This window comes from Leguminivora glycinivorella, chromosome 18, assembly GCF_023078275.1.
Source record: "Leguminivora glycinivorella isolate SPB_JAAS2020 chromosome 18, LegGlyc_1.1, whole genome shotgun sequence".
NCBI lineage: Eukaryota > Metazoa > Arthropoda > Insecta > Lepidoptera > Tortricidae > Leguminivora > Leguminivora glycinivorella.
In genome coordinates this window covers 3,947,949-3,960,066 of record NC_062988.1, presented here as the reverse complement: position 1 = coordinate 3,960,066, position 12,118 = coordinate 3,947,949, and the positions used below count along the sequence as shown (strand labels likewise).

At 37.5% G+C, this 12,118-nt stretch overlaps 1 protein-coding gene across 3 annotated transcripts; it reads right to left on the bottom strand.

Annotated features, from left to right (window-relative positions):
* Positions 1–552: 552 nt before the first annotated feature.
* Positions 553–11,349, bottom strand: LOC125235842 (nuclear transcription factor Y subunit alpha). 3 transcript variants are annotated; one of them, XM_048142450.1, is made up of 9 exons: positions 11,230–11,349; positions 10,482–10,655; positions 9,653–9,716; positions 9,017–9,142; positions 7,925–8,025; positions 3,581–3,763; positions 2,641–2,723; positions 1,817–1,913; positions 553–1,133 (listed from the first exon to the last, which is right to left on the bottom strand). In XM_048142450.1, exons 2-9 carry the CDS (start codon positions 10,647–10,649, stop codon positions 1,059–1,061), a joined length of 897 nt encoding a protein of 298 aa, XP_047998407.1. In that variant the 5' UTR covers positions 10,650–10,655; positions 11,230–11,349; the 3' UTR covers positions 553–1,058. The 3 variants fall into 3 exon arrangements, with proteins under 3 accessions (XP_047998407.1, XP_047998406.1, XP_047998408.1); XM_048142449.1 differs by lacking the exon at positions 11,230–11,349 and adding an exon at positions 11,029–11,176; XM_048142451.1 differs by lacking the exon at positions 11,230–11,349 and adding an exon at positions 11,029–11,176 and having other exon boundaries at positions 1,817–1,907.
* Between the last annotated feature and the right edge of the window lie 769 nt (positions 11,350–12,118).

The window sequence follows — 12,118 nt, the reverse complement described above, 5'->3', positions numbered from 1 at the left end:
GCTACATAATGTGTAGTTTCAGTTTAAAAGTATCGTATCGTTGTCCATAAAGGCAATTATCCCACTGACATTAATTGGGTACCTTTTGTTTGAAATCGACACAATATATGATATTATTTTCTGTCTTATGTCAAACTAGCTTTTGCCTGCGGCTTCGCTCGCGTTAGAAAGAGACAAAAAGTAGCCTATGTCACTCTCCATCCCTTCAACTATCTCCACTAATCCACTTAAAAAATCACGTGAATTCGTCGCTCGTTTTGCCGTGAAAGACGGACAAACAAACCGACATTCACGCTTTCCCATTTATAATATTAGTATGGATAACACTAAATAAATAATCCAAATCAGTCTAGTTTGATGATAACTCTTTGCCAAGACTATTGTTGCGTATAATACAAGCTATGTTTAGCTAAGCAGGCATTTATGTCACCCATTGTTTATCAAATGGTTATACAAAGTGTAAAAATAGTACAACTTATCAAAAAATGTCCCAAAGTATCGGCGGAATAGGTCTCCATATTTTTGATAAAATCCATACGTATTTTTAATTACGTAATTTACAGTAGCTGACATAAAAAAATGCCTGTTAAAAGTAAGATATCCAATAAATGAACATTCACACGAACTATAGGAAAGGCATCTGTCAAATTGACTGTCCAATAACAGGAACATCGAGAGCGCCATCTAAAATCGCCGCATTTCACTGATCTCAGTCGGTTGGTTTTTCTAGAAGGCTAGCTAGACGAAATTAACCATTTGCCTTACCAATATTATGGGCATAGGACTAAGTATGCAGGCTGGCAGTATATGATGTACCACTTATTATCACGTTGGGTGATCCTGTCAATAATACGGCCCGCCTGTATGTCAATCATCCACTGAAGCCTAACAGCAACTATAACAGCAATTTCTAACTCACCGACCGAATGAGCGAAGTCGTATAGCGGTTATCCCCATAGTTTTTCTCGGCGCGCTATCAGCTATCCCTTCACGTTTGATATAACTAGAGTAAGCGACCGTTGGGCGGGCTCAGTCCGCGCGTGAGAGAGAGAGAGATGCTACGCGGAGGGCACGGGTTGGTGCGGCGCGAGACGGCGCCAGTGACTCCGTTGGCGCTCTTGGGATTCTTCGTCCTGGAAAAGTAAGAAAAAGTTAATTAGTTTTTTAAATAATAATATCATGCGATACAAGGACACCAATCTCTACTATCGAATACTCATGAAGTCCCAGATGGGAACATGCGAAGAGAATGCTATTCTAAACAGCGGGAGAAAGATTATTCTACCTTCATTCAGTTGAAATGCTTCTAATTTTTAAATTTTAGCAACAATACTCACAGGATATTGACTCTTCACTATCACAGAGATTGATAGTTTGAAAATACTTGCAGAAATCGTTCGTAGACGACTTTCGCCCTCATTGCTAAGAAAAACACCGAGAGGAAACGACCAAAACCTTTTTACTTTTTAAGCATCAGGTTGAAAAAAAAAAGATGGCAGTCACGTTCGTAAAAACCGCCAAGATCGCTATTTTTGGGTTTAGTTGTTAGTCGTGATAAGAGAGTAAATTTAGAGTTAAGCCTCCGCTACACATAAAGCGTTTTGATAGCGTAGCGTTAGCGGAATGCGCTGAATGCACGCGCATTCCGCTCGCAACCCGCGCTCGTTAGTTCCCGCTGGCGTCCGCTGGGCTGGGCGCAACGCCAGCGTTCGTCCGGCGCATCGCTATCATTGCGCCGCTCCGCCTACGCTCTCAGAACGCGCATGTGTGGCCAAGCTTTAATTTTGACCACTGTTAAAACAGCCAGGATATTTACCTGAATAATAGTGATAGATACAGTGTCCGGTTTGATGTCTTCCAGCGGCTTGTGATCGTCCTCCGAGCCCTGCTCCGCCATCTCCATATTCCTACACATGTAAGTTTAAAACACGTCAGTATATGAACATAATGCTAGTCTCGCACACAAACAATTTCCGTATGAAATAGAGATATATATAACCCCTATTTGCATGGTGATGGAAATTACCATCACAACGTTGTCATATTAATTAAAGGTAGTTTTACAGATTTATCATTAAGTTTTTACATGTAGTTATTTAAGAAATTTAATCTATTTTCGTGTTTATTCTTCGTATGATAGCTGTCGCTTATTAATAAGAAGTTACACCTGTTTGAAAACAACGCGGCAGTAATTTGCGTAAATAGGCTAGTTTCCTACTAGTCAAATCAGCTTCTTTTTAAGAACTGTCAAAACAATTTGCTAATATGGAGTTACTATGAAATACTGAGGAGTGACGTCACGGTCAATTCATTTACTTTATATCTTTCTCTTTGACTTATTAAATAGAAATTATGTTTAAAAATAAGTACTGTCCATATTCTTCTTCTAATTATGTGGTGCTTTATTTCGTACACTGCATAAAATATTTTATTTTAAGTACAGGAAACTAGCCTATTGCTGACATTTTGCTTACGCGTCAGAAAATTGATGTTTTTTTCATGATTTTTAAGTGGCGTTTTAGCAAATTATGTATAATTTTATTATTAGTGTCAGTTACCAAACATTATACAGTTTTTCAACTTAATAGTGATTATTTACAATACAAGAAATGTTTGCCCAAAATGTATACAGATACTTACTTCCTACTGCCGGAATGGAACCTGCCACCCTCGCCGCGTATCCGATTCATTGCGTGCCTGTGTCTGGACTCATGTAGATATTTCTGAAAACAAAAAATAATAATATTATTAAAAACAAAATAGAAATATTTACTCTTATGGCAGGAAACGAACCCGCAATCTCTGGAATCTGTCCAGTTGCTTTTAACAAGTGACGCTTTTAATTTCACATTTTTCCCGTCAAAGCTGAGCTGAAGCTTCAAAGGTTAGATGGAAGAAATCCCTTAAAGGGTTAAGTTCGCCTTTGTACTGTCTATCCTGTGTCATATTTGTGTTTTGTACAATAAAGAGTTTATACATACATACATACATACAAAAGGTTATAATGAGGCAATATGTACTCACTGTCACTGGTCTCTCCTTACGTAAGCTGCCCTGCTCATACAACTAAGGATTTACCCAATATCAAGCTAGATGGCGACGCACCAACACCGAATATTTCTACATCACGCAAACAATTTTTAGGAATTTTAACGTCTCGTCCTAGTGCTGCAGGCATGACTAGTTTTAGTTACTCCTTTATTAGTGGTTTTTCCCTTCAAAAGGTTATACAATATGTACTGACCGGTCTCTCTTTATGCAACTAGATGGCGCTGCTCCTAAACCGAATATTTCTACATGACGCAAACATTTATAATTTTGACGTTTCGTACGCATGACCAGTTGCTCCTTAATTAGATGTTTTTCCCTTCAAAAGGCTATAAATATCAAATACTAGCTTTTGCTCGCGGCTTCGCTCGCGTTAGAAAGAGACAAAAAGTAGCCCATGTCACTCTCCATCCCTTCAACTATCTCCACCTAAAAACCATGTCAATTCGTCGCTCCGTTTTGCCGTGAAAGACGGACAAACAAACAGACACACACACTTTCCCATTTATAATATTAGTATGGATGTACTGACCGGTCTCTCCTTAGGTATTTTTCCTTGCTCATGCAGTTTAGCTCGAGCCGCGCGTCGCTTGAGGATGCGCTTGTACTGGCGCGCGTTCACGTACAGGAGCGGCTCCTCGTCCGACGCCGCGCTTTCTGACGGCGCTGATGATGTGCTGGCCCCGGTGTTGTTGTTGTTGTTGTTGTTTACCATCTGCGAGGTGAAGGTAAGGTAGCGGTTAATTTATGAGTTTTATGACAAAATGAAATGTTTAAGTGAGCTGGGAAACTTGTGGGTGTGAGTTTTTTCAGCTGAAATTTGGCATACTTACATATTTTTCTTCTAATAAATAAATAAATATTGGGGACACCTTACACAGATCAACTTACCCCAAACTAAGCAAAGCTTGTACTATGAGTGCTAAGCGACGATATACTTACTTAAATAATAATAATAATAATAATAAATCATTTTATTGATCAAAAGGTACATGGTACATGGTACAATGGCGCCCTGGAGACTGCGTTAGTTTACAATTAGACTTCATTTGTAACACAGAAACGGAAATTAACATATATTACTAGGTTGGTACAACAGCATGCATAATTGTGTGAGTGTGTGTGTGTGAGTGTGTGTGTGTGTGTGTGTGTGTGTGTGTTTGTGTGTGTATGTATGTATGTGTGTTGTGAGTACGTTTTTGCTTAATATCTAGTAGTTGTGTGCCTATAATCGTACTAATCCTAACACCCGAATAAACCTTCACTCAATAGTTTTTCAGTCTCATCGTAGTTCATACTACATATCCATGTCCAGATCGTCTTTTTAAAATCGTAGCCAGTTAATGTTTTTATACTCTTGTGTTTTAATTTTAGTTTATTATAAATTAACGGTGCGTTATAATTAATGTTCCGTCTTGCAAATTTAGTTTTGCATTTCGGCATGGGAACGCGTTCAATGCGCTTGTTTGATGTTGGTAACAACGGGACTATTTTATGGTGGTATCTTTTTAGGCATTGCATGATATATAATTTACGGACGGAGGGAACCATAGCTATGTTATATAATTCAGTAGTGGGATATCGAAAGGGTAGATATAGCATGACTTTTAAAAGTGCACGCTGCGCTCTTTCTACCTCTATCATGTGGGTCTTAGCAGCACCACCCCAAGAACAAATACAGTAATTCACAATGCATTGAACTAGTGCTTTGTATGTATTGATCAGCATTTCCTTACTTGCCACAGTTCGTAGATTTCTAAAAGCGTATATGAGTTTCCGAACCCTGGATGCGACAACATGTATGTGATTATTCCATTTTAGGTGTTCATCGATCTGTACACCTAAATATTTAAGATGATCTGTACGTTTTAGAAGTGTACATGTACAATTCGTGACGTTATTCCTATTACATGGGAAGGTGTGTATTCTAAGATCAAGATCTATTCCCGGTTTGGAGGCTCCTGTCTTGCTAAAGCAAATGTAATTCGTTTTGGAGATATTGAGTGAGAGCAAGGAATCTTCCAGCCAGGAAGTGACAAGTCTAAGGCTATTTTCTGCAAGCGCACGTACTCTGTCCCAACTCTTATCATGGAATAGCAGCACAGTGTCGTCTGCAAACATGAGTGTTTCGCAGCCTACTATATTATTTTTGCATAGTCCGTTTACATATATAAGAAAAAGAGTAGGAGCCAAGGTACTGCCCTGTGGGACACCATATTCAATAGGAATCCATTCACTAGAGACCCCATTGATGCATGTACATTGCATTCTCCCTGTCAGATAGTCTCTGAAGAATTCAAGTGCAAGACCCCTTATACCAACATTCTCCAATCGGGCTAGCAGAATTGGGACTGAAACGGTATCAAAGGCCTTCTGTAAGTCGAGAAAGACCCCAGGCATTTCTTGCCGTTATCTAAATGTTCCATGATAGTGGTTGTAAGATGAAGTACAGCATCTTCAGTAGAGGTTTTTGCTCTAAATCCATACTGGTTGCTGCCTAGAAGGGAATTTCTCTCCAGAAAGCTCTTGAGGCGCTTATTCACCAGTTTCTCAATTATTTTAGAAATTGTTGATATCAACGCAATGGGCCTATAGTTATTGGGAAGGTTTTTGTCCCCATTTTTAAATACTGGTGTAACCTTGGCTAGCTTAAATAAATCTGGGAACACGCCTGTAGAAAAGCAGAGGTTACATAGATAGGTTAGTGGCTCTAGTATAGACAGTCTACATAGTTTCAGGGTTTCGGAGGTAATGCCGTCCTCGCCTGGAGCACTACCAGACTTAAGTGATAATATAGTTGCAGAAATTTCTTGACAATCTGTGGGACAGAGGAAGAAGGAACAAGAATTTGTGGAGCTCGAGTCAGAACTTTTAGATGCCAGTTGCGTGTCGGTAGCGTTGAGATTATTTAGCGTGGCGTCAGCGAGTGTTTTACCGATTGAGGTGAAGTATCTATTAACAATATTTAAAGATTCCGTTTCATTTCGTTCAATTCCTAATAATTGTTCGGCGTGGTTTTTATTAGTGTTTAAATTACATATATCTTTGATGACTTTCCATGTATTTTTTATATCTCCATCATATTTTATTAGTTGTGACTCGTAGTATTCTTTTTTTAATGATTTTATTAATTTGTTACATATATTTCTGTACTTGTAATATTCGGTTCTTAACGAACCATCGTCAGGTGCTCGAGTAGACTTACGTTGCAATTTATTTCTTTTACGTATAGACCTAACAACACTTTCAGTAATCCACGGTTTCAATGGTTTCCTTCTTTTTGGTGTCATTTGTGTAGTAGAGTTTCCGTCTACAGCTGTTTTTATTTTATTTACTAGCAATTCAGCGGCAAGGTTAGCATTAGACATATTGTAGTACTGTGTCCAGTCTTCAAGAGAAAGTGATTCACTAATGGCTTTATAATTATATTTAATTTTGCGGTATGAATTCGAAGCATTCGTAGATGCTCCTTCAGAAATAGTTAGCAAAATAGATAAATACATACTTATATACACATAGAAAACATCCATGACTCTGGACCAGGGATGTAACGGATGTGGTTTTAACGGAACCGGAAGCGGAAGCGGAAGTTTTGAATTTAGTTTAACGGAAGCAGAAGCGGAACCGGAACCAGAAGCGGAAGTTATAGATGTTAAAAACGAAATGAAAAAATACCACATAGGTATAACATAAACCAAAACTAATTAAATTACCTAGAACTTTTAGGTGTTTACTGTTCAGCCTGTAATCAGCAGTTTGTAATCAGCCTTTAGGCCCACTTAGGTTTTAAAAACGAAAAGAAAAGTAACCTGATATTTTATCTTAAGTATATCATTCATTACAATCCAAAAATTTAAATCACCTTGAACTTTAAGATTGTTTGTTGTTTAGGTAATCACTAAAAATCACATAAGAATCCTTTTAAACCTTTATTATGCCGTAAAAGGTTTTAGAAACGAAAAGAAAACTTACTCGTAGGTAGTATAATACAATCCAAAACTAACCAGTAAAAATTATATGTGTAATTGTTAGCACACAATTAAATTTTTAAATTAAATGGAGTGATTGTAAAAGAAGTAAACTGTATTTAATAAACAAATCTAAGGGGAGCTTCTAAGGGGATCGTAGATAAGCCCTGCACCACTGAATAGTTGTTCACTCGCTACTAACTAGGTGGACAGGACAAATATTGGCGCGCAATGGAATGAAGCGATTAATGTTTAGTATCGCAGCACGTGGCAAGCGGAGAGATGAGCGAATGATAGGTATAGACCTGTTGGTCTTTGATGTACGCCGCTCATGTCCCACCGTCGCGCTAGGTTCCGACATCCGTTATAACTTCCGTTTGAAAAATAACAGAACCGGAACAGAAGCGGATGTGTAAAACAAAACGGAAGTTCCGCAGTAACGGAAGCAGAAGCAGAACTCCGTTACATCCCTGCTCTGGACCATATATCTGTGCTCATCACACAAATAAATGCCCTTACCGGGATTCGAACCCAGGACCGCGGTCCGCGGCTTAAGAGTAAGGCCCTAAAAACTACTTGACTCATTTCTAAATAATAGTTTAATTATGTCTAAGTCTAGTCTAAGGGACCTTAGACCAAGGTCCAACTCTGTTGCTTGCCATAAAGACGAGAATTGATTGTATCATTAACGTTTATTCTCGTAGGAATTAAACTGTCTGAGAAACAACACAATTTCTGTCTCAAACTCTATCTAGACAGAGAAACGTGGAGAAATTTGAGAGGCTCCCAAAGGCACCCAGATAAAACATCTGCGGAGAAAGGCTAGCAGTAAGTAAAAGTAGTTTTTACTGTGACAAAGCATGTTTTTCGAACTTATGTTACTTTGGTAACCATTAACAAATATTTACCATAACAATATGCTGGTTGGCTGGCTGGTTGACAATTTGCTGCTGTTGCACCGCATTGCCGACTCCCGCTACTTGCACCAGGTTACCATTTAAATTGATGACTGGAACGAAACAAAATTTTGAAACTTCTATATTTAATACAACGAAATTCGTTTTTCGATTAACTCGAAAATTTCTGAACGGATTTTCATGTAAATTCTCACCAATGAGGAAAATGATCTCTTGAGGAAGACTTAGTTATAAACTTTATTAAGTTTTTGTGTACACTGATTGAAAAATGAAAAATGATTTATAGGTTACACTTTAACACATAACTAGAAACAAACAGAAGACTTTTCTTTTCAAAGTAAGATATGCAAAACTTGTGCTAGAAGACTCGCTCTTCAATACACTTTGAGGGTTACAAACCAATTTATACTTATGTTTAATATGCATATTCTTAATTTTATTTTACTACAATTAACTTAAATAACATGCTTATACATGCGTATAAGGCTGAAAAGTTATACATTTTAAATTTTTAACAACTGATTATGATGATAATTGTGCACTCGACGCTAAGCGCGACGAGCTAAAAGCCAGACCACTTGTCTTGTGGCTATTATTGACAATTATGTTGGAGGGGTGCTGACCTGCCACGAGTGTGATCGCGCATTTTAAGCAAAAATTAGCGACGTCAGTCAGCTGAGAGCACATCAGCGACGCTCTCAGCCATAAAACGGAACCGCCGTAGCCGAAGACGGCTAGGAGAAGAGGATTCAACCAAAAAATGGCATGAAGAGTGTATGTTTCATGTAATATTTGAATTTCTTTTTACTGATGGCCTGATTTGCCTGTGTGGTGACGGGTTAAGAATTTCACCACCCCCTTTCTTCCCGTGGGTGTCGTAGAAGGCGACTATTGTGGCGTAGGCGAGAGACTGGCAACCTGTCATTGCAATGTCACAGTTTCGTTTTCTTTCAACCCCTTATTTGCCATGAGTGGCACTGAAGCTTTAGTAGTTTCATGTGTTCTGCCTACCCCTATATGGGATACAGGCGTGATTGTATGTATGTATGTATGATGATTTGAGAGTGTCTGAGTAATAATTACCAGCAGGTTGGTGGATAATCTGATGCTGGTCTATGGCAGGCTGAGCACTGGCTGTCGGCTGGTAGATGAATGTCTGCCCGTCTGCTGTTTGAACCAGCTGCATCGGCTGTATGTTGTTACTTGCACCTATAAAACATTTAATCATGATTGACAATTGGTTCTACATTTACAATGTTTATGGAATGCATTGTGCATAGATAGTCGCAGACCAAGCTAAGTTGACAGCAATTTTGGCAAAGACCGTTTGTGTGACATTATGGTGTTTACTCTGTCTGACTCTACAGTAATGTCATGTAAATAATTATTAAAGGTAAAATGTGATGTTTCATCAGCGAGGAACTATTTAAATAGTACTCAGTAGTATCTATAATAATATATCTAATAATTTCTTGTATAATGTTGAGTTACGGTTCAGGTTTACGAATGTCACAAATACTAATCCATACAAATATTATAAATGGGAAAGTGTGTGTGTCTGTTTGTTTGTCCGTCTTTCACGGCAAAACGGAGCGACGAATTGTCGTGATTTTTAAGTGGAGATAGTTGAAGGGATGGAGAGTGACATAGGCAACTTTTTGTCTCTTTCTAACGCGAGCGAAGCCGCGGGCAAAAGCTAGTTAATACTTGTGTTCTGACCTTGAAGACTGGACAGAGGTAGAACTTGCAATTGCTGAAGTTGCTGTCCATTGGGTGTAGCCATCTGTAAAGTCAACATATTTTATATACTAAAAAAGTATATTTACAATATCCAATAATATCCATAGATATCTCAATTGTTACTACAACTATGTTTTCAAATTATAATCACTATCATGATATTTTGAAAGGTTTCTCTCTTTTTACTACTACCTACGTAAGATTTACATTGTTATTTACTTTGGTATTCCCAGCTGAATATGCATGCCCATGTACAATATTAATAGATATCTCAATTGGTAAATTATAATCAATATACTACTACCTGGATTTGTGGTGTTCCCAGCTGTGCATGCATGTACAAAGAAGGTTAATTTATAATTTAAAGACAATTTGACGACTGGTCTGGCTCAGTCGGTAGTGACCCTGCCTGCTAAGCCGTGGTCCTGGATTCGAATCCCGGTAAAGGCATTTATTTATGTAATGAGTACAGATATTTGTTGGACAGTCTTGGATGTTTTCTATGTATATAAGTATGTATTTATCTATTTAAGTATGTATATTGTCGCTTAGCACCCATCGTACAAAGTATTGCTAAGTTTGGGGCTAAGTTGACCTGTGTAAGGTGTCGAAAAAAATAAACATAGCTTATACTTAACTGAATGTTTCTGTCAATAATTGTGTTGAATATCCAATCTTTCCTATAATTTTCTTTATTACACTTATTTATATCAGGTTTGCTATTTATAACAAACTAGATAAGCAGTTCCTCAGATTCAGCCACAAAATCCATGATACCATTATTTTAGTTTTAAAATGAAAGCAATACCTGAATAGTAGGTGCCGTGGTTGGTATAGCGTGGACCACAATCTGCTGCCCATTGGGTCCCTGGATCATGTGCGGGCCCGCACTGTTCATCTGCAGTACTTGCAGCTGCTGTCCGTTGATGGTCATCACCTGTGTACCATCCGAGCTCTGGATCTGAGCATGCTCCATGGCTCACTGGAATTATTACATTGTTAATATTAATAAATGTATTATAGAGAAAGGTAAGATAGGATACCCCTTATGTGATTGTCTGTCAAAATCTTAGAAAATAAATTCCATTGAGTTAACTTTATTAATAGTTAGTTATACGATAAGTAACTTTACGTTTGCGTCAAAAATAGCTGTCGGTCAATATTTAATTACATTGATGGAAAGGAAGGTTAATTTATCAGGTAGGTAGGTATGAAGTACAGTAGAAATAATCTACATAACATCAATTGCTTGCATGCAGCGTTCATTGAAGTAATTCGTAAAAATTACACAAGTTGATAAATATTTAAAAGGAACAGGAAGAAAGGAATTATAACTCTAAGATAATTTCTCTTACGTGGAATAGGAAAAGTACTTCGTCATAAGATGTTCACGTCACTCGCTAGAACTGAACAAGGCAACGCAATCAAAATGGCCGATTTCAAGTTATTTCTTCAAACATGTAATACATTTTCCCGAGTAAAATGAAACTTTTCCGATAATTCCAGTTAAGCATGTCCATTTCTAAAGTGATATTCAGTCAAAATTGTAAACTTACATTGGGTCTCCTCACTGGTTTTTCAATGATTGGTTGACAAAGGATAGACCAATGGCCGAAGTCAATGATCACGGGAACGCAGTAGATTGGTTCGGCGCATTACCACTCCCAAATAAGCGCGGACGTTCCACTATCCAATGTTCGCTCACGTAATTAACATCTCGTCTATGGTTGGCTTCGCGTTTTGGGATACCCTACTAATGGTAGAAATCCGCACAAATCAAGATGATTTCCTTTGATCTGAATGAATATATGAATATTATTGTTAAACAATAATTCAAAAATCAAGATTTCACTGTAGAATTTATGTTAATGCTTGCCAATATAATAAGTTTAATCTTACCTAAGTGGGCAAGGTGACAAAGTCACAAAAGCGAATGTATAAAAATATACTTTTACCGTAGTATTGTACATTTAAATCAATGTTACTCCCTCAATGGGGAACCATATTTATAAAGTCTATTTAAACACCATCAAATTAAATCCAGGTCCGTGTTCTAATATCATAAGGAGCAAAAAATTAAGCAGTACTGTATATACAACTGGAAGTATTTTAACACTATAGTCGGTCAAACAAGTTAGTCAGTAGAAAAAGGTGCTAAATTAAAAATTACAATCAGACGAAAGTCCCTCGCAATATTTTTTAAATATGCCGCGTTTTGCTACTGACAGAAATGACTTGTCTGACTATGGTTTTTGTATTTTTTACTTCTATAATAGTAGTTTTTTACTAAAGCTGGTAACATTTCCTATACCATAGACTATGATGACGTATAGATGTTGGGTGTTTTATTGTACAAATTAGATACTAAATTAAGACGATATTATTTTATATAGTTTTCGAACACGTTGTGAAAATAAAAATAAGTTGCTCCATGATATCAGTATT

Bases quoted from the DNA above. Each gene is read 5' to 3' on its own strand.
- LOC125235842 (XM_048142450.1), bottom strand. From the start codon at position 10,649: ATGGAGCATGCTCAGATCCAGAGCTCGGATGGTACACAGGTGATGACC. The intron at 9,717-10,481 runs GTATTGCTTTCA...TTGACTTTACAG, and splicing joins CCACGGCACCTACTATTCAG to ATGGCTACACCCAATGGACA. The intron at 2,724-3,580 runs GTCAGTACATCC...TTTTGTTTTCAG, and splicing joins AAATACCTAAGGAGAGACCG to AAATATCTACATGAGTCCAG.